The following is a 20,241-nucleotide window of genomic DNA, read 5'->3' on the forward strand; positions in this document are numbered from 1 at the left end:
AGGGGTGGGGAGCAGCTCCTTCCAGTAACCCCGCAGGCTCCCCCCTTCCCAGGGCAGGGGCACAGGTCAGGGCTGCACTGGCCAGGAACTCCCTGCTGTTTGGACTGCAAGTCCGAAGTCCTCATGGAGGTGCCAGCGGTTCACTCCTACTTGGAGTGGGGGCTGTAGCTTCCCAGCAGTGCACATCCCGGGGTCATGGCCCCTGAAGCCGGGCAATAGGCCTGTTTTCCAAACAGCAAGGGAAGCCAATGGGTGGGGGAAGCTTGGAACGGTGCCCAGACCCCTCCCCTGACCTGGATCCCTTTCCCCAGGTGCTGCTGGGACCATGACGACTCCACCCACCTCCCTGACCTGGGAGGTGTCCTCCAGCATCCTGGACCTGCTAGGCTCTCCTCAAGCCGCCTGTGTGACCCATGGCTGGGTCCCCACCCTCTCTGGGCGGGGAATGCTGAGTGGCCCTGGCTCCAGGAGGCCGTGCCCTCGGTTAACCAGGAAGGCTTTGTGTGTTGGAGCCACGCGGCTGAGCGGACTCCTGGTTTTGGGTCTGGGCCACAGGGGCCCTGGAGCCAAAGACGACTGCCTCGAGTGGGATCTCCAGCAGAGCCTGGCCCGCTGCCGACCGATGTGACCTTGGGCAAGTCCCTGCCCTCCCGGGGCCGCGGGGTCAGGGGGCTGGACTTTCCCACGCAGCCTGCCTGCCAAGGCACACTCCACCGCTGGGAAGAGCCACTGGAGTCTATAGCACGCGCAGGAGGGACGGCCCCGACTTCAGGGCGACAGTTCAGGTGCTGAGGCTCCCGAGGGGACACTGGACTCCACCTGGCAAATGGAGCTGGCCACTTGTCCCGGCTGCCCCGGGCTGGCTCTTAGCCTGGCAGGCCTGTGGGTGGGGGCCATCCCAGCAGGGGGCTGGCATCCCCAGAAGGCCCTGGCAGCAGCTGCACACATCTGTGCCCCAGGCGAGACCTCTGGGTTCCTTACTCGCCTCTGTGCGTAGGGCCGTGGCCCTTCGAGCACCTCCACTGTCCACCCCATCCCTGAACCCACTGCTTTCCCCCAGGCCGGGCCTGCGCCAAGGGCAGGGCCCAGGGGACCATTCCCAGAATCTATGGGGCAGGGGCCAGAGCTCTGGCTGCTGTGGCAGGAAGCAGCTATCTGCCTGGCTTCCTCCCTGAGACCCAGCTTCTTGGAGGCCCCCAAACACCAGCTGCTGTAGATCATGCACATGGACACACTCGACAGCTTCCCCAGGCCTTCCCCTCACTCCCATCTGCACCCTTACAGACCCTTACAGCCACGCCCGGGTGCAGCTGCCAGGTTCACACCAGCCCCCCCACCCTTGCTGCACTCAAGGTGCTTCTGGTCGAGGGGCGACCTTGCGGCCAGGAGTCCCCACCAGCTGCCATGGACAATGCTCTCTGCCCCTTAGCACCCGGCCGGCTGTGGCTTCAGTGGTGTGCAAGCTAGTGCCCTGCCCCCACCCTGCCGAGCTCTGGGGCACCCTGGGGGCCTGACCCTCCCCCCAAGACCACCCTGGCTCCCACCTCTGCCTTGGCCGGGGCCCCAGCGATGTTTTCTTGTTGTACAAGAACCAGGTCCAAGTGTTGCCTCCTCTTCCTTCCGGAAGCCAAACTGCTCCTTTATTTTTTAGAGCTGCTCATTGTGAATCTCAGAGTCTTAAGAGAAGCCAAATATATTCCTCTTGTCGACGGAGAAATAAACCTATTTAAATGAGGCCTGTGGCTCTGGTAGCACAGTGGGGGGGCAGGCCTGTCACCTGCACGGCCCCTGCCAGGCCCACGGCGCCGCCCCTCAGGGGCGGAGCCAGAGGCTGCAGCTTGTATTAAAATTACCGTGAAAAAATAGGCGTCTCTGGGGCTGCTGGGGGGGTGGCGGGGGGGCTGTGCTCAGGGCGTTCGCACCTTCGCCTTCTTCTTCTTGGCCCCGCTCTGGAACAGGAGCGGCCCCCTGGTGGACAACGACAGCCTGGCCTTCTTCCGGGGCAGGGCCGACTGGGGAGACTTGCCGGAGACCCCCTTTTTGGGAAGGGCCTTGGGACGCTGCTTTTCACCTGCAGGCTCCGTGGGGGACGCGGGAGCGGCTCCATTCACCTGGGCTGGCTTCTGGGGCTTCGGGGTCCTGGCCGGGGTGGCAGCAGGGGCTGGACGCTTGGCAGGGGGTGTTCCGTTGACCTGGGCCTGGGCAGGAACTTTGGCCTTCGTCTTCTTCCTCTTCTTGCCTGTGCTGGGGGGTGGGTCTGCAGCAGCGGCCGCCGGCTTGGCCTCCTTGGGCTCCTCTTGTGCGACTTCCTCAGACTTGCGTTTCTTACGCTTCTTAGTCTCGGGCAAGAACCCCTTCTTCTTTCGCTTCATGCTAACAGGGCTCTGGGGAGCCCTGGGGGCTTCTTTGGCATCCTTCTCCTGCTTGGGGCGCCTGGAAGGAAGGGAACAAGGTAAGAGGAGCGTCCAGGGACGACAGGAACCACTGCCGCTTGGTGGTCGCAGGGGACCCAGGCCACCTGGAGCGTGTGCCGCCCCTCCCCAGGGTGGAGCCTCCCGCGGGCACTTACTGAACCCCCAGGCTCTTCATGGCCTGCCAGTACAGGTCACATAGGCGGCTGGAGCTCCCCGACTGTGGCCCCTTCTGCCAGCTCTGTGCCAGGTTCTGCTGGCCCTGCAGCACGCCCAGGAGCCCGGTGAGGTCCACAGTCAGCTTCTGCGGAGGCAAGAGAAGGCTGGGGCTCTCCCCGGATCCCGGCCCTGTCCCCCAACTCTTGCCCAGGTACTGCCTCTCCAACAGCCCCCGGTGCGCACTGGGACCCTCAGCCACTCCTGCAAATCCTGGGTCTTTCTCCACTGGGGAGGAAATGGGGTCGGCCGGCCGGAGCCCCCCGCACAACAGCAGCTTCTGAGCCTTGCCTGATGCTAACACCGCTGAGCCCGGACTCCTGCCCCCTCCAAGTGCTGTGCTGGCCCAAACCCTGCTCACCCCTCTTTTAGGCTGTGACCAGCACCTCCTCCCGGGGCACTGGGAGCTGTAGACCCCACCCCTCCGTGCCTCCAGGTGTGCCACCCTGACACCTGGGACCAGCCCCAGCTCGGCTCAGCTCCTCACCGCCCCTCCCACTAGCTCCAGCCATTCCTGGGGCTTCTCATGCCACTCCCACTCCCACCCTCCCGACACCGGCACCGCCTGGCCCAGGCAGGGTCCCACAACCGCCCAGGCTCACCTCGTGACTGACGGCCCTGAGGACACTGTTGAGCAGCTCCAGGGACGACCGCTCCTTCTGCTGCTCAGACTTGGTCTGTGCCGTCCCCAGGGCCCGCAGGTTCTGGGCAAGAGAATGGGGTCACTTCCTTGCACCCCCAAGAGTGACCCAAGACCCTCCCGAGGAAGATGGAAGCCAGAGGGAGGAGTGTCCCTGAAGACGGCCAGATCCCAAGGCCCCCTCCCTGACGGCCGTACCTCAGTGAGCCGCGCCACGACCTGGCCTATCAGCTGCCTCCACTCGTGGTCCTCAAAGCACTGCTTCAGCTCCCGCATGGTCAGAGTCCTCTGGAGCAGCAGACAGGCCTGGACCTGGGACAGGGACAAGGCGGTCATCAGGGGCTGCTGCCAGATGAGGGGGACACCGAGGCCTGGGGCAGAGCCTCAAATGCCCAGTGTCCTCCATACAGTTCCCAGTGTGCACCCCCAAGTGCTCCGCCCCCTTGGCACTGCGGGTGGGTGCTGGGCCACAGCAGTACTCTTGGGTAACTAGGCAGGCCCTGGGCTGGGATCCAGGAAGTCGCTTACCTGGTTGTGAGGCCGTGTTGAACCTGCCAAGTGCTGGACCAGGGCCGGGAGCAGGCTCTTACAGATCACCTGCGGGGGGCAACAGGGACCATAAGGTGGGGACCAGGCTGGGCAGGGGTGTGGGGGAGGTGGCCAGAGGTGGTGCTGGCACTCACCGGGTAGCGGGAGAAGAGACTGAGGAACATGGGAACGGTCAGCGGGCTGTTGCGCTTGGTCAGGAACGAGCTCAGTGCGGCCGAGTACACCGAGGTCACGCGGTTCAAGTCCAGGCAGCTGGTAGCCTGGGCCAGGTCAGAGAGCTGGGGTGAGACCAGGAGAGTCCGCGAGAGTCACAGCCCCGCTGCCCCGCTGGTGGCGCCCAGGGCGGCACGCACTCACCTGCGGGCTTCGGGTCTTGGGCTTCTTCTGGCTCTTCTGCGTGCACTTCTCAGCCGGGCTGCCCTTCAGCACCCGCAGCAGGTAGAGGGAGCCATTGAAGTGGTAGAGGGCGACGGAGGAGTCGGCCTGGCGGCCAGCTCGCTGCACCAGCTGCTCCAGCTGCGTGTGCACGGCCTCCGCACGGCCACCCACGTCCTGGCAGCAGCGCCGCGCGCGGAACAGGTGGTCCCTGTGGGAGGGGGCTGAGCTGACCACCTTGCTCTCTGCCCAGCAGAGCCAACCCGAGGAGAGGGATCTCAAGTCCCTTTTCACTGGTGGGGAAGAGACCCAGAAGAAATGGGATTTGACCAAGGCTGCAGAGGGGACAGGCCTGGCCCCGGGCTCCCATCTGCACTCCTCTGCTGTGGGTCAGTGGACTCCAGCTCTAGACACGAGTCCAGGGCCTGTGTGCTCAGAACCCACCGTGGACGGCAGGCTGGGGACAAAGTGGGGACACTCGTCTGCACACACGGATGCTGGGCCGGCATGGGCTGTGTTGGAGGTGACTGGCAGTGACCCTCCCTCTCCTCCGCCCCCTCCCCAGGCCGTGTTGGCATTGGTTGTCTCTCCGATGCCTGCAGCTGCTCTCGGCCTACAGTCAGCCCTTCCAAACGCTTTTCCGTCCCAGACCCCTGCGTGTGAGGACCTGTGTGCCTCTAGGGCTGCAGTGGCCGGGGTTCACGCCTTGGCCCCCCGGAAAGCCCAGCTCTCTGGAGCCCCGGGAGCTCCCACCCGCCCCGCGGCGCTCACGTGAAGATGCGGGCTGTCTTGTGCAGCAGGTCACGCTCCTGCTTGCTGCTGCCGCCGCTGCACCGGATGATGCTCAGCAGCGGCTCGATCAGCTCCAGGACCAGGGGGTGCTCGGGCTGCTTGGTCACCAGCACCTCGACCAGGTCCAGCACCTGCGGCCGGGAGGGGCGGGTGAGCCCACGCACAGCCGGGGCCGGGGAGGGCGCCATGGGGCTGGGCGCCGGGGGGCTGGCTCCTCACCCGGATCTGGAAGTCCCGCCGGAGCGCCTTTTCCTTCTGCAACTTGTTCTTCTCATCCCGCCGCGCCTGGATGCGCAGCTTCTGCTCGGCGAAGAGGCTGGCGAGGTTCTGGTCCAGCGCCATCATGGCGTCATCCCCCAGCTCCTCCCCATCGTCCTCACTGTCCGCGCCACCCTGAGGGGAGAGGCCCACGGTCAGCCTGGTCGTGGAGGGCACGTGGCAAACACGGCCTCGCGCCGACCCCCGGCTCCCTGCTCACCAGCGCCTTCCCGGCTCGCAGCACTTCCATCAGCTGCTCCCGGAAACCCGGGTCCACATCCCCGTCGCGCTCCTCCTCCTCGCTCTCGTCCTCGTCCTCCTCGTCCTCGTCCTCTTCCCCCTCACTCTCCGAGTTCTTGTCGTCATCCTCGTCCTGGTCCTGAGAGGCCAGAGTGTCACCCTCCCCTCTGCCCCTGGGCCTGTCCGCAGCTGCCCCCCGGGCCCTGCCCCCTCCAGCACCTCCACACTCCTCGCTTGCTTCCCAGCGGCGACGTCGGTCACCACCACGTTGTCGTCCGCATCCTGGCCGCTCTCGGGGTTCACCACCTACGAGGAGACCAGGACGCTGCCCTCTCTGCCCCCCTCAAAGTGCTGGGCCTCTGGCCGCCTGCCCCGCTCAGGCGCTGTCCACAGGATGCCGAGAGCAGGCTGGCACGGCAGCTCAGACTCTCAGGCCACGGTGAAGAGGCCAAGGGGGCAGTGACGTGGCCTCCACAGAACAGACCAAGGTACTTGGCGAACCCCACCATGGGATCCGTTTCCCAAGGGCCCCAACTCACAGCCAGGATCAACTGCAGGGCCCGTGGAGTCAGGTGGGGGCAGATGTGGCCAAACACACTCCGGGCCACCTGGCGCATCAGGTGGCTGGGCTGCGCCAGCAGGGACAGCAGGATCTCCACCATCACCTCCACCCACGGCGGCTCCTGGGTGCCTGCAGCGGGGAGAGGGCGGAGCTGGGCAGGGCGCCGTGGACCTAGCTGAGCCCCGGGTCCCTCTCATGCTTTTTTGGCTGTGCCCTGCCCACCCTGGCCCAGGAGCTGTGACCCACTGATGGCCTTGGAACGGGGTCGCTGGGCCTTCTCCTCCATGCTCTTCTTGATGCAGGCCTGGATGTCCCCGAGGAGGTCACAGCTCTCTGTAGGAGACTGTAGGCAAGGCAGGACAGAATCAGGGGCCTGGTCCTGCTCCCAATCCTTACAGACCTGGGTGAGAGGCTGGCCCGGCTGTCACCAGGGGTCCAAAACAGAGAAGTCTGCAGCATCAGAGCTGCGCTTTTGCGCACCTGCGATGCAGTTACATGACCCACCAGTGCCCAGCAATCAGTCCCCAGGTTCCTCGCAGGCCTCCAGAGAGGCCTAGCCTGACAAGGCCAGTGAGAGGCACCAGGAAGACCACTCACAATTCCGAGTTATCCCTGGCCTGGCACCTGGCTCTGCATGAGGCCAGTCACTACCTGCAGTCCATCTCGTCAGGATGGCTGGGTTCCAGGCCCAAGCCCGAAAAGCAGTGTGACCCGTGATACCCAAAAGGCGGGCCTTTTCCTTATGCCCCAGTGGGCAGCTCTAACACTGGAGCCCGTGGCCAGGGCCGTACTGCAGCCTCCTTTCCCCAAGGCCAGAGCTCCCAGGGCCTGGGACAGGCTCTCTGCACCTGCTCTAGAATCATGGGGCCCTGCTGCTCCCCAAGAACTGGCAATCAGTGCTGCGAAGGGCACAGAGGCTGGACTGTACCCACACAACCCGTCCCCAGGCTGGGCTCATGCTGCCCACGGCCTAGCAGCAGAAACCGCAGGCAAGGAGGGACCTGGCTGAGCGCACGACGCAGCCCTGGGAAACCTCCACTGAGACCCAGGCTCAGAGCGAGGCAGCAGCAGCGAGGGCTGGGTGGTGCCGGCACTGAAGCTCCAGGAAGCTGGAATCTCCTTGCTGGAAAGCATGGGCAGGGAGCCAGGGGCCTGGGGTACTCTGCTGGGAGAGGCAGCAGTCCTAGCCCACGACACTGTGTGAGACACAATGCTCCTGGACCCCTGTGGGGAAACACCCATCCCAGCCTTGACCACCAGCTCTGTGTGGGGGAGGGGGGGATGTAAAACAGGACTCCAGGGCTGGCACCCCAAACTGTAGCACCAGTTCAAGTCCTGGCTGCTCCACTCCCAATCCAGCTTCCTGCTAATGCACCTGGCAAAGCAGGGGGAATGGCTTAAGTGCTTGGGCCCCGGCACCCACATAGGAGACCCACAGAGAGTTCTAGGCTCCTGGATTTGGCCTGGCCCAGGCTGGGCATTTGTGGCCACTTGGGGAGTGAACCAGAAGATGGAAGGGCTTTCTCTCCCTGTCACTCTTTCAAATAAAACAAAATAAAAACAAAAGCAAACCAAACCCAGGATCCTACCACCGGTTCACAGGCAATGTCTCCGTGGGGGTGGGGCCTCCCTCCTGGGGGGGGAGCAGGACTCCTCCCTTCACAGCTAGCGCCTCTGGGGAGGCTCTGTGGGGTGGGCAGACTCCCGGCTGACAGCTGTGTGGCACTGGGGAGGCTGCCGTGCCTGTTTCTCCACCTTGTTTCAGGGTGGCGGGGCTCACGCAAGACAACGTGCGCAGAGAGCACAGATCCCCAGCGGGAGCCCTGGCAGCAAATGGAGATTTTTCCCTGGGTTCTCATCCCAGCCAGAACAGGGTTCTGGGAAACCTCCCTACTTCAAGTCCCCAGAGCCATCCCTGGTCACCCAGACAGCCCCGAGTCACCCAGGCCCCTTCCCTGCCAGACCGCAGTACCTTGAATAGGTTGATGCCCACCAGGAGCAGCAGGTGCTGGAAGGCAGTGGCCTTGGCCTCTGAGGAGCGGGCCTCCAGCTCCTTCAGTGTCTGTAGCATCCTGGGGGAAAAGGTCATGGTCACGGTCACGCTCTCAGGCCATCCCACCAGTCACTCCTGGGGTCCCCTCCCACTTCCCAGGTCCCAGGTTCTCACTGGTCCCAGGCCTCGCGCTGCTCCGTCGTGAAGGGCGTCACAAGGGCCACGTTGCGGCTGTGGTTTAGCAGCGTGTTTGCCAACTGCACCAGGCGGTAGGTCCAGGACTGCCCGCCTGGGCCCTGGGCTGCCGCCTGCTTGAGCTGCGTGCTGAGGGCCTGGAGCAGGCTGCACAAACAGTGGGGTGAGGTCACAGGGCGGCCCGGGGACAGCCACCTCCTCTCCCCCCACCCCCATCCCCACGCCGGCCCAGGCTCACCTGAAGAAGGCACTGCCGATGACCTCCCGGCCCCGGGTGTCCAAGGGCGGAGAGAACTGCTGCTTGGTTTCTGGGATCTGGCCGGTGGGCTTCTTTGTTTTGAAGAACGAGTGGAACAAGCAAAACCTGCGCCAGGAGAGCACAGGCTTGTTGCCTTTTTTCCAGGTCTATTGTATTGTTATTTACTGGAAATGCCAAGCAGTAGAGAGAGAGAGGTATCTTCCATCTGCTGGCTCACTCTCCAAATGGCCAGGCTGAAGCTAGCAGCCTGGAGCTTCATCCAGGTCTCCCACTTGTGTGGCAGGGGCCCAAGCACTAGAGCCATCACCCACTGCCTCTCAGAATACATGAGCGGGAACCTGGATTAGAAACCTAGTATCCAGGACCCAGATCGGCCCGATGTGGGATGTGGGCGTCCAAAGTGGTGGCTAACCCGCTGCGCCCTGCCATGCATTTGCATAGTCTCCCCCGGGAAGACAGCACTGGGCCAAGCAGAGCTCCTCCCTTGGAACCAAGGCAGGCGCAAGGCTGCGTAGCCACGGTGAAGCCACATCATCACGTCTGTGAACGTAGCGAGGGGAAAATGAGCCTCGGCTCCATGCCCGGCCCAGCTAAGGCAGGTGTCGGGTAGGCACAGGCTTTCCTGAGCCCGAGGCCCCTGCAGCCCTGTACTCCCAGGCTCCCGAAGAATCCCCTACATCTCTCTGTGCCGGGCCCCACAGACAACTCGCCGTGAAGGCTCCTGGCTCCAGGGGGGCCCACCCAGAAGAGGCCAAGGGCCCGAGCACGTCTGTACCTGGCCAGCTGCTCGATCAAGGCCTCCTCCTTCTCCTGCACTAAGTGGTCCACCAGGTTGACCATGCGATGGATGATCCATTTCCGCAGCCGGAACACAGCTCGCTCAGGCCTGGGGCGGGAGTCAAGGTCATGTTTAGAGATGGCAGAAACACGCCACCCCTTGGTGTCCCCGACAGGTAACCAAGGTCCCCCTGCATGGGACCACGTGAGGACACTGAGGCCACCTTCGAGAGCCAAGGCCCTCCTCTCCCTCCCTTCTGTGGTATGGGGCCACAACCCTATGGGAGGGAGGGTCCCGGGCCCACTCACACGTGGGGCGTGGTGTCCTGGGCTTTCTTCTGGCTGTTGGTGCTGAAGTCAACCAAGGAGTCCATGTCGGGCTGGAGAAGCATGCCCTGCAGCCAGGCCACATAGCCCTGCAGGGCACGGGGGCTCAGGAACCGCAGCACACGCCAGAAGGTGGGCACGACGGGGAGGCCTTGGTTGGTGACGGACGAGAAGGCCACCAGCACTGTCAGCTGCCGCTCGGGGTCATCCTGGCTTCCCTCCAGAAAGGCGTTTACGAAGTCGGTCATCTCAGGAACAAACCTGTACTTGTTCTGGAGACACGAGAGTCAGGCTCAGTGCTGGCCCCACCAGCCTCTTCCACGGCAGGTTTAATCCCAGGCCCAGGGGCTCCCCTGCCCCTGTACCCAGCTAGGCTGTGCCTAAACTCTCTGTAGCTTCCCCATTGCTCTGCTCCACCACTGCCCGATGCTACGGCCTCCTGACGCCTGACTGTGGGTGGGGTCAGGCCGCTTTCCTGGCCAGCCAAGACCACCCGGAGTCCACACCCCATTAGGCCAGCTCGTGGCAGTCACCCTGCTCCCATACATCCTATCAGCCAGGGGTCGTAAGCCCCGTGCTTTCGTGCAGCAGCTTGTCTGGCCCAACACCCTCTTGGGCAGGGCTGTTCCTACTATAGTTTCATACAGGAGGGACTTGGAGCAGAGAAGCCCAGCAGTAACTTCGCAGTCACAGGACCCCGCGTGGCACGAGCAGGCGGTCTGGCTTCTCACTGCATGCTCGCAGCCACCGATCGGCTGTCTGAACCCGGCCCGCGCCCAGGAAGTAAGAATGACTCTCCGAAACCCGCTGCGAAGACTAAGCGTGCGGCGGGAGACAGCAGCCCCACGGGAACCGTGCACCGGCAGCACCACTGTGCTCCCTGTGGCAACGCCAGCTGGGCGTGGGCGGTCTGACCACCCCCTACTTCCAGTCAGAGGCAAAGGGGTCCTGGCAGGTCACCTCACCCCGAGGGCAGTGACGCCAGGCCCCAGACGCCAGGTCCTCCACAGAGGAGGGCACCCACCTGGACTGTGATCGAGTGCTCCCCGAAATAGCGGATCAGGTCCCCCCGCAGCACCAGCTGCAGCTGCTCCTTGGACAGCAGGGGCAGGGCCGTGCCCAGCAGGCGGAAGCACATGTAGCTACAGGGGAGCAGGATAGAGTGCAGTCAGAGCCCTGCTTCCCTGGCTGGGCCTCGGGTGACGCCCCTGCCCCCCAACAGACGGGGAAGACCCCAGGACAAGCGGCGCACGCACCTGACCGGCCAGAGCTGCTTCTGCAGCAGCCCCTGCTCCACAACCTGCTTCCAGAAGCGAGGAAACTTGTCCTCCTCCAGCGCCAGCTGCAGCATGCCCAGGGCCACGGCGGGCAGCCGCTGCTCCTTCTTCACGGAGGCGGCAGCCGTCTTCAGCACGTCCACCAGCCTGCGGCCCACAGGGCGTAGGGGTGGCTCAGGGCCAGGCGCCCGGGGCAGCGGGGACACCGCGGGGGGCCCTGCTCCACCCGCCGCCCTCACACCTGGGGATGTTCTCGTCGGAGAACAGGTTGACAGAGCCCATCATCTTCTCCAGCTTTGTGGGCACCTTCTTCCGGGCCAAGAGGAAGAGCGCCAGGTGCTCCGGGGAGCTGAGCACCACATCCAGGTCGGCCTTGAGCACCTTGGGCAGCATCCCCTGCAACACGGCCTCCGGCACCTACGGCAGGCACAGGCACAGGCTCAGGCACAGGCTCAGGAGGGCAGCATCCTTATCCTCCATATTACTCTCCCTGGGGGCGTGCCCTGCTTCCTGGGCCTGGCTGCCTGCACACAGCCTGTCTCGGGGGAACGGCCACTGTCTACCCCCGGCCTCAGGATCCTTACAGGCCATTCCTTATAAACAGCTCAAACTCCCAGAAGCCGGGTTTTTAACAAGCACCCCCTGATGCCACCGGCCTGGAGGTGCCCTTGGACTTCTCCCTTCCCGAGGTTTCTGAGCCACTTCTGACACAAGGAGCTCTGAGCCAAACACTTCCTGTGGGGAACATGCCAGTCCCTGCCCTCTCCTACAGCGGCAAAGGGCTCCCTACCCCAGGTTCCCAGGTAGGGCAGGGGCGCCCCCAAGGGGCCAGCCTTGAGCACACAATAGCAAATGAGCCTAATGCCCTGCCGCGTGCAGGGCCCTGTTCCAGAGCTGCGCTGCCCAACCAGACAGCCGCCAAGCACTTGCAACGGGGAACGGGCAGGCATGCTGCCTGGTGGTTGAGACACCTCCTCCCTGTCGCAGTGTCTGGATTTGATAGGATACCCAGCTCCCGACTCCGGCTTCCTGCTAGTGCAAACCTCAGGAGGCAGTGGTGATGGCTCAAGTGACCGTGGGCCCCTGCCACCCACGAGGGACACCTGGGTTGAGCTCTCAGCTCCTGGCTCTGCCCTGGCCCAGGCCCAGCTGTTGCTAGAATTTGGGGACTGAACCACATGTGATAAAGTCAAAAGAAAGTTTAACCTGGATGGAATGCGTTAAAAGTATAAAACGACCAGTTTCTGGACTTAATATGATAGATTATAAATATAAAATATCAACGATTTTTCAGATGGCACGTCACAATGAGCTTTAGGTATATACAAGACTAATGACATTACTCAACTACATGTTACTTTTTAGCTTTCCCCAGATGCTTACTAACAAAAGTTTGCAGAAAATGGAATTGAAAGGTGAGTTTATGGGGCCAGCAGTGTGGCATAATAAATAGGTAAAGCCTCAGCTGGCTCCACTTCCCATCCAGTGCTCTGTGAAAGCAGTGGAAGCTGGCCCAAGTGTCTGGGCCCCTGTACCCACGTCATGGGAGACCTGCAAGAAGCTCCTGGCTCCTGATTTTGGGGAGTGGGATAGCAGATGGAAGACCTCTCTGGCTTTCCCTCCCTAACTCCTTCAAATAAATAAATAAATCTTAAAAAAAAAAAAAAAGAGGTGAGTTTATTTTGGCACAAAACATTTTCTTTTTTCTTTTTTTGACAGGCAGAGTGGATAGTGAGAGAGAGAGACAGAGAGAAAGGTCTTCCTTTACCTTTGGTTCACCCTCCAATGGCCGCTGTGGCCGGCGCACCGCGCTGATCCGAAGGCAGGAGCCAGGTGCTTCTCCTGGTCTCCCATGGGGTGCAGGGCCCAAGCACTTGGGCCATCCTCCACTGCACTCCCTGGCCACAGCAGAGAGCTGGCCTGGAAGAGGGGCAACCGGGACAGAATCCGGCACCCCGACCGGGACTAGAACCTGGTGTGCCAGTGCCGCTAGGCGGAGGATTAGCCTGTTGAGCCACGGCGCTGGTTGGCACAAAACATTTTCAAAATCCACATACATGGGGATGTGTTAAAAAGTTCACGGAATATGTATCTTAATGAAGGAAAATATATATAAATTGTATCAAACTGTATTTTCATATACCATCTTGACTAAACTTTCTACTTTCAAATAAGCTTTCTAAAAGTTACAGACAGTAACAGATATATCCTATATTGAGTCTCCCATGTGGGTGCAGGGGCCCAAGCACTTAGGCATCTTCCACTGTTTTTCCCAGGCCACTAGCAGGGAGCTGGATCCGAAGTGGAGCAGCCGGGACTTGAACTGGTGGCCACGGGGATGCTGGTATCGCGGGAGACAGCTTAATCCCCTGCGCCATGCTGCGGGCCCCTCAACTTCCACATCCCTTAAGATATGTTGATTTACTTCTTTGAAAAACAGAATGAGACAGACATGGAGAGACAGAGATCTACTGCTGGTTCACTCCCCAAATGGCCTCAGTGGCTAGGGCTGGGCCAGGCGGAAGCCAGGAGCTAGCATTCCAAGCAGGTCTTCTGCGTGACCGTCAGGGACTCAAGCACTTGGGCAGGCCATCGTCACTGCCTTCCCAGGCGCATTAGCAGGAACCAGATGGGAAGCAGAGCAGCCAGCACTCAAACAAGGCCTCTGATATAGGATGCTGGCATTGCAAGTGGTGGCTTACCCGCTGTACCACAGCTTTAAGAAGGACCCTTGTGTGGAACAGGGCTGGCCTAAAGCCTCCTCATCCACTACGACATTTCCACATCGGGCAGTGTCACCCAAGGCCCAGAGCTGGGAACCCCTTACCTCAGAAAGGATGTCCACCAGGGCCTTCTGGGGCTGCTCCTGAAGGTGGTTGTGGTGCTGGGCCAGGGTCTGCAGCAGCTTCACTGACTTCATCAGTGCCTCCTGGTCCTGGGACGCACACAAGGGCACGGGGTATGAGCAGGGTGTATGGCCCCCCAACACTACCATGCCAGTCCCTGCCCCATTGTGTCCTCAAGATCCTTACCTTCACCAGACGGCCTGACTGAAAGAGGGCCAGCACCCCAAACAGGTTTGCAAAGAGACTGGGTCTCATCGTGGCCTAGAAAAAGATTCCAGGCCCAGGTGAGCCAGGCCCAGGACCCCCCATCCCCGCCACCCCTGCACCCAGCCCCCCTGGTCACCTTCGGCACCGAATCCAGCCCGTATTTTTCTTGGATCTGCTGCAGGATGCTGCACAAGGGGATGTCTTCAAAAGACTGCAACAGCTGCCAGGGGCGGTGGCAGGAGGAAGAGAGGGGCTCAGGGCGGTGGCCCAAGCGCGCCAACCTTCTCTGTTTCCTGGAAGCCTGGGGTCCCCACCCTCCCCCTCAAAGTCCTCTCTGAAGCTGCTCTCACACACCCGAACCCTGCCTCTCTACCCCTCCTCCACCAGGGCTTCTAGGCTGCTGAGAGCCCCCAGATACCCTCACCGCCTGCGACTTCCACGTCCAAGTTCCTCGCACAGCGCCCGAGGGGGCTGAGCGCCCTGGGCCTTGCCGGAGCCGACCCCAAACCTCCGCACTCCCAGCAAGTGCACCCCAAAGCTGATCAACGCACGGACCATCACTTAGTCCCACTCACTCCCCATTCCACCTGCCAGGACCTCTCGGCAGGCAGGCCCTGCTCCCACCTCCTCCACGTTAGGCCGGCCTCCCATTGGCTCAGCCGCCCCGACCGGCACGGCCTTCTCCGCCGGTAGCACCCTCACCTGCGCTAGGGCCAGGCTGTAGCAAGGCCGAACGTTTTCTCGTCCCACCCCGAGCCCAGTGATCAGCCGCTTCAGAGCGTATTTCATCTCCGACCCCTGTGAAAGCAAGCGCATCGTTACCGACGAACGAGGACAAGCACCAGCCTGCCCTCGCCCCACCCCCCCCCACCCCGGCATCCAGGACCGCGAAGCACGTGCTCTGTCCGGCCCCCGTGCCCCGTCCCCGAGCAGGGACGCCCGTGGCGCCACGGCCCCGGCCGCCGCCATACCCTGGGCCTCGTGCGCAGGTACTCCAGCAGCTTCTCCGTGGCCTCCAGCCGCGTCTGCTGCTCCGGCTTCGCGATGTCCCAGAAGAAGTCCAGGAACTCGCGGCTGTGCTTCAGCAGGCCGCGGCGGTCGGCTTCCGCCACCGCCTCCGGAGACATCGGCTCCGCGAGCTCCTGATCCTCCATCTCCGCCATGCTCCCGAAACACGTGTGCGGCGCAGACCGTCGCCTCCGGGTCAGGTCGCGGCGCCTGCGCACTGGATCTGGCGCCGGGGCGGGGCAGCCAGGAGGGAGGCGGGGCCTGGGAGGGCAGTCCTTCCGCCCTTCCTCCTCTTTGCTCTTCCGCCCTCACTGGGGCGGTAAATCCTCGCCCTGCAGCCCCAGGCGCCCTGTCGGCTTCGCGGCTCACTCCAAATCTGGGGTCTCAGGGGAGCACATCGATCCTCTAGTCCGAGAGCGGCCCCTGGGCTCCAACATGAAGCCACCCAGGAGTGAAACCACCCAGGAGTTACTGATTCCTGAGCGCCTACATTCGGTAGGCTGGGCTAGGCGGTGGTAACAGGGCCCCTGCTGAGCAAGTAGACAGATATATTTTAAAAAGATAATTAGGGAGAAAATAAAGAAGGAATGCAGGGGTCAGAGGGAAACGCACTGCACCTGTTTACTGGTGTAGTAGCCTAAGCTTCTCCCACCTGTGGCCCTAGCATCCTGTATGGGCGTCATGAGACCCAGCTGCTCCTCTTCTACTCCAGCTCCCTGCTACTGCGTCTGGGAAAGCAGTGGAAGATGGCCCAAGTCCTTGGGCCCCTGCACCTGCGTGGGAGACCCGGAAGCTCCTGGCTCCGGATCCGCCCAACTCCAGCCATTGTGGCCATCTGGGAAGTGAACCAGCAGATGGCAAAACTTTCCCTGTCCCTCTCTAACTCTACCTCTCAAATAAATAAGGTCTTAAAAATACCATCATGCTACTCACAACAGCAGTTTAAAACTTGTGAATTATTAAAAAAAAAAAAAAAAAGACCCCATGATTTCCTAGGGCAAAGATTGAAGGGGACAAAAATCCCAGGAGGGACCTAAGCAGTGGAGGAGCAAGGCTGCACAGGATGGCAGGATGGGGTGGTCCTGCAGTTTCTTACGCAGGGGCCAGCACCGGTCACATGTGCATTTCTCGGGTTATTGTGGCTGGCACTTGTGTGGTGGGCGATGGACTACAGGTGGTCAAAGGCAGGAACAGGAACTCCAGTTGGAGACAATGATGTGTGGGTCCCAGGCAATAGGACAACAGGTCAGATACTGGCTAATTTGGAGCTGGCCAGGGTAAGCAATGGATTATTACATGTTGGGGAAGAGGAAAAGAGAAGAAAGCCAGGTTTGGGACTGAAAGAACTGTGTGGATTGGGGTGCCATGGGAGAACGGGTTGGGGGGAGATTCTCTTTGGGGCTGGGGAGAGGCGGGGAGGGAGGGTTCTGTGAAATCAGAGATGCCTTTACCATGGGTGGTGAGGAGGGTGCTGGTGGCCGTGCCCATGGCCTGAGCAGCTCTTTCCAGAGCGCCCTTGTCCAGCTCCAGCCCCATGTACAGGAACCCCAGGGCACCTCCTTCTCAGCCTCTCAATGGCTGCCCTGCTCGGTTCTCAAAAGTGAAAGTGACAGATTTACCTTGCAAACGCAGTGCACAGGAGGTAGCTGATGAACAAAACAGGGAGAAGCTGAAAGCCGCCAGTGCAGGCCATGGCCGTCTCTGGGGACTGGTCACTCGTGCTGCCCCTAGGAAGCCCTGGACGGCTGATGGAAAGTGAACCAAGAAGCAGGAAGGGGACTTGGCATCCCGGAGACTTGACCTTTATTTTGTGTCCAGTCCAGCTGAGGGAGAGCCGCCCAGGGCGGCTTGAAGGGGAGGATGGGGGATGCCAGCAGGACACGCAGCCTGCCTGCCCTGCGCCACTGGGGCTCAGAGCCCAGGCAGGGGCTTGGTGTTCCTCCCTTTGTCCCAGAGCTGGGTGGATTAGCCCTTGGCTGTTTGCTCTTTCCTCCTAATCCTCAGGTTCCTTAGCTGATAAAAGAGCCAGAAATTGCATCCACTGAGAATGTTTTGAGCCGGCGCCGCAGCTTACTAGGCTAATCCTCCGCCTTGTGGCACCGGCACACCGGGTTCTAGTCCCGGTCGGGGCACCGGATTCTGTCCCGGTTGCCCCTCTTCCAGGCCAGCTCTCTGCTGTGGCCAGGGAGTGCAGTGGAGGATGGCCCAAGTGCTTGGGCCCTGCACCCCATGGGAGACCAGGATAAGCACCTGGCTCCTGCCATGGGATCAGCGCGGTGCGCTGGCCGCGGCAGCCATTGGAGGGTGAACCAACAGCAAAGGAAGACCTTTCTCTGTCTCTCTCACTGTCCACTCTGCCTGTCAAAAAAGTTAAAAAAAAAAAAAAAAAGAATGTTTTGAAGAATGACTGAGCTGGCCCCGGATGCCAGAATTCTCATCCAGGTCACTGACTGGGCCAGAGGTTGTGGACTGAGCCAGCAGTGAGAACATGATTGATACACAGTCTTAAGGCACTTGACTTGCTGGCTTCTGCCCCCAGGCCTGAGACAACTCTGCTCCCTACCAGCCCCCCTTAGAACCCCTGGAAGGGGCAGCAGCCACTGGGGACACTGGACACGTGGGCGTGTTCTGCATGGGCGGCCACCTGGAGCAGGGTCCCTTGGCCACAGGTCCTGGGGTTCGCTGTTGGTCCATGCTGGTGCTGGGTTTGGGACCCTGCAAGATGGCTGAGCAAGGCGTGAGTCATGGCTTTGGCCATGTGCGGGGTCCCTGAAGCCACCAGCCCTAATACATCGGCCTCCATGTCGTCCGAGCTGCTACGGAGGATGAGGGGGCAGGCCCAGGTGCTAGGTGCAGATCTGGCCACCAGGTTGCTGAGCAGGATCCCCGTGCTCGGGGACAGGTGTCCCGAGCCGAAAGAGCCATTGAGGGAGGAGGCGAGAAGAAGCACAGAGCCACTGCTGTCCACGGAGGCCAGGACGCTGCTCCCAGGGGTCCTGGCAGTTTGCAGGAGCGGTGGGCAGGGGTTGGGACTGGGTCCCCCTGAGTGTAGGACTGCTTCCAGCTGGGTCAGCAGTTCTGGGCCAGCTGAGGGGCTGGGCGTGGTGAGCAGGAGGCCCTGGGGCACGGGTAGCTGCAGTGCCGGCTCCAAGGTGGGTATGGGCCACACTGAGGGCACCTCCAGCCCCAGGTCTCCGGCCAGCAGGCTCAGGAGGGCATCCCTGGCAAGGGCTGGGGTGGGGGCAAGCGCTGCCCTGCGTAGCACAGCTGCCAGCTGTGGGTTGGTGGCTCTGGCCCCAAGGCCCAGGGGGGTCCCATCAGCATGGCAGAGCAGTGGACAGAGGCCCTTTGTGCCCTGGGCCGCCAGAGCCCTTGCCAGAGTTGCATCCACCGTGAAGCCCTCTTGAGCCAGCTTGGTGGGCCCCAGCAGCAGATGTGGCCAGGACAGATGGCCAAAGCGTGCATGCAGCAGGTGCAGGGTAGGCAGAGTCGCGGGCAGCCCCAGGCCCGGGGCCAGCGTCTGGGCTGGGCCTGACGTCAGGGCAGTCGAATTGCCTGAGGAGCTGTTGAGGAAGAGGCCCCAGAACGTGGCACCTGCGAGGAGACAAAGGAAGCGCCCAGGGGTCGGGGCAGTTCCAGGTGAGGGGTCACAGACTTGTCTGAGGGCCAGGTTAGTGACAGAGTTTGAGATCAGGGGTTAACTCAGGGCTCCCAGTCTGGGTCCAGCCTGGGGGTCAGGGCTGCTGACCGCCAGAGACCACCGAGGCCCTGGTGGGGTAGCTGTCTGGCGTCTCGGTCACTTACCTAGCCCTGTGGCATGAGGGTGCACCACTGCCAGGCACAGAGCGGCGCCCACTCCGGCGTCCACGACGTTTCCCCCTGCAGTGAACAGCTCTCGGCCCAGCTGGGAGCATTCAGCTGCAGCGAGGAAGGTACTATCATGGGGGGGCCCAGGACCAGCGACCCCCGCCCGGGCGCCTCCCTGAGCTGCCCCCGGCGCTGACCTGCAGGGCTGATGATGGCACCGTGGTGGTAGACGCCAGGGCGATGGGAGTGGCCCCCAGGGGGAGGGGCCGCAGAGTCCGAGGCTGCTGCCGAGCCGCCCCTAGTTCCGAGGTGCCTGACAGCCAGGGAGCAGGCAACGGCCAGCAGCAAGAGGGCGGCCGCTATTCGGGCCCAGGCTCCTGGAAGCCCACGGAACTTGTTCCTGCGGAAAGGGGCGTCCTGAGCCAGGGCTGGGCAGGGGGGCACTGGAGAGCTCCAAGAGAAGCCGGGAGATGGTCCCCCAAATGTTTGCTTTTACAAGAGGAGTATGGCTTTGCCAAGGACACGAGGGGGTCCAGGCAGAGAGCCCAGCGTGGGCAAAGCCATGGAGGTGGGGAAGAGCTTGGGGAAACTGAGGCTAGCTTGGGAGGGAGTGCCTGGAGAGTCAGGGTCAAGCCAGTTGGGAGGCCCCGAGGAAGGCTTGACAGGTGGGGTGGTGGTGGTAGGGCATGAAGCAGGGCCCAGCCAGGTGCAGGCCCCTGTCTGCCTGGAAGGTGTCACCCGTGCTGGGGGTGGGGTCTGCGACCTGTGGCAGAGCAGCAGACAGCCCAGGGACTGGCTTGGTACAAATGTCCCTCCAGACTCAGGGACCTTGGATGGACTGGTTTAGGCCGGGTCTGGGACTCTGGCCCAGGGTCCCCCACTCAGCAGGAAAGTCCCTGGAGCTGAGCCAAGCACAGGGCTGCCTGGCTGCCCTTAGGGGCTCCGGACAGAGGGACTGGCCAGCCTCCGACCCGAGAAGCCCAGATCCCTCCCTGACTCACCCAGCGGCGTCCTGGGGCCTCCAGGGGTTGGGAACCAGTGGCTCTGCTGTCTCTTCTTCCTCTTCCTCCTCCAAGCTGGGCTCCCAGAGCTGTAGCTTCTGGTAGAACACCGGCTGTGCGGCGGGTTCCATGGCCTCCCTGCCAGCTCCAGCCCTCCTGCCCTCCTGCCCACCAGCCTTTCCACTGAGACACGGAGGCCCGGCCCCAGTGGGCGGGCTGGAGGTGTGGTGACCTTGGGAAGGTGGCGTCAGAATCTAGAACAGGTCTGGGCAGGGTGCAGGCAGGGAGGTAGCAGGGAGCCTGGCCCATTAGGACATGAGCCCGAGGGGCTCTCACGACAGGTTCCCAGCGCAGCTGCCTCCCAGGAGTCACAGCTCCGGGAACTTAAGAAGCCCAGCCCTATGGCCACCCGCCTTGCCACCCCAGACGCCTGCTGGGCCCCTCCCCTTGGGGGAGCAGCCCGAGTTCCTGGTCCGTCCAGACTCCAGTCCAGGGACTGGG

At 62.3% G+C, this 20,241-nt stretch overlaps 3 protein-coding genes and 1 long non-coding RNA gene across 6 annotated transcripts in view; 2 read left to right on the forward strand and 2 right to left on the reverse strand.

The window, feature by feature from the left end:
- SPNS2 (SPNS lysolipid transporter 2, sphingosine-1-phosphate) overlaps window positions 1-1,735 on the forward strand; it is a 34,184-nt gene extending 32,449 nt beyond the window's left edge. For both annotated transcript variants that reach the window (XR_011383633.1, XM_051825348.2), the window contains exon 13: window positions 312-1,735. The gene's annotated coding sequence lies outside the window, so the exon portion shown is untranslated. The remainder of the gene's footprint in view (window positions 1-311) is intronic.
- Window positions 1,605-15,180, reverse strand: MYBBP1A (MYB binding protein 1a). Of its 2 annotated transcripts, none has more exons than XM_051825343.2 (26): window positions 14,896-15,180; window positions 14,627-14,722; window positions 14,061-14,144; window positions 13,904-13,978; window positions 13,699-13,806; window positions 11,113-11,288; window positions 10,851-11,018; window positions 10,619-10,736; window positions 9,577-9,866; window positions 9,266-9,376; window positions 8,470-8,595; window positions 8,211-8,378; window positions 8,016-8,115; window positions 6,266-6,386; window positions 6,021-6,172; window positions 5,701-5,787; window positions 5,462-5,620; window positions 5,203-5,376; window positions 4,963-5,114; window positions 4,174-4,402; window positions 3,951-4,076; window positions 3,796-3,864; window positions 3,466-3,579; window positions 3,230-3,331; window positions 2,570-2,715; window positions 1,605-2,433 (listed from the first exon to the last, which is right to left on the reverse strand). In XM_051825343.2, exons 1-26 carry the CDS (start codon window positions 15,085-15,087, stop codon window positions 1,908-1,910), a joined length of 3,969 nt encoding a protein of 1,322 aa, XP_051681303.2. In that variant the 5' UTR covers window positions 15,088-15,180; the 3' UTR covers window positions 1,605-1,907. The 2 variants fall into 2 exon arrangements, with proteins under 2 accessions (XP_051681303.2, XP_008269086.3); XM_008270864.4 differs by having other exon boundaries at window positions 6,290-6,386; window positions 14,896-15,170.
- A 56-nt stretch (window positions 15,181-15,236) lies between these two features.
- On the forward strand, window positions 15,237-15,867 carry LOC138846190 (uncharacterized). Its single transcript, XR_011383634.1, has 2 exons — window positions 15,237-15,427; window positions 15,597-15,867. It is a non-coding gene; the product is annotated as an uncharacterized lncRNA (long non-coding RNA).
- A 1,492-nt stretch (window positions 15,868-17,359) lies between these two features.
- Window positions 17,360-19,991, reverse strand: GGT6 (gamma-glutamyltransferase 6). Its single transcript, XM_008270862.4, has 4 exons — window positions 19,741-19,991; window positions 18,937-19,139; window positions 18,737-18,850; window positions 17,360-18,526 (listed from the first exon to the last, which is right to left on the reverse strand). Exons 1-4 carry the CDS (start codon window positions 19,869-19,871, stop codon window positions 17,505-17,507), a joined length of 1,470 nt encoding a protein of 489 aa, XP_008269084.1. The 5' UTR covers window positions 19,872-19,991; the 3' UTR covers window positions 17,360-17,504.
- Window positions 19,992-20,241: the final 250 nt, after the last annotated feature.

This window comes from Oryctolagus cuniculus, chromosome 17 (assembly GCF_964237555.1).
Source record: "Oryctolagus cuniculus chromosome 17, mOryCun1.1, whole genome shotgun sequence".
Taxonomy (NCBI): domain Eukaryota; kingdom Metazoa; phylum Chordata; class Mammalia; order Lagomorpha; family Leporidae; genus Oryctolagus; species Oryctolagus cuniculus.

Excerpts from the sequence above, each read along its gene's own strand:
- MYBBP1A (XM_051825343.2), bottom strand. The coding sequence starts at position 15,087 with ATGGCGGAGATGGAGGATCAGGAGCTCGCGGAGCCGATGTCTCCGGAG. Across the intron at positions 11,289-13,698 it reads TGGTGGACATCCTTTCTGAG|GTGCCGGAGGCCGTGTTGCA; the intron begins GTAAGGGGTTCC and ends TGCCTGCCGTAG. Across the intron at positions 11,019-11,112 it reads TCCGACGAGAACATCCCCAG|GCTGGTGGACGTGCTGAAGA; the intron begins GTGTGAGGGCGG and ends TGTGGGCCGCAG.
- GGT6 (XM_008270862.4), bottom strand. The coding sequence starts at position 19,871 with ATGGAACCCGCCGCACAGCCGGTGTTCTACCAGAAGCTACAGCTCTGG. Across the intron at positions 19,140-19,740 it reads AGGCCCCAGGACGCCGCTGG|GAACAAGTTCCGTGGGCTTC; the intron begins GTGAGTCAGGGA and ends CCCTTTCCGCAG. Across the intron at positions 18,527-18,736 it reads CCCTCATGCCACAGGGCTAG|GTGCCACGTTCTGGGGCCTC; the intron begins GTAAGTGACCGA and ends GTCTCCTCGCAG.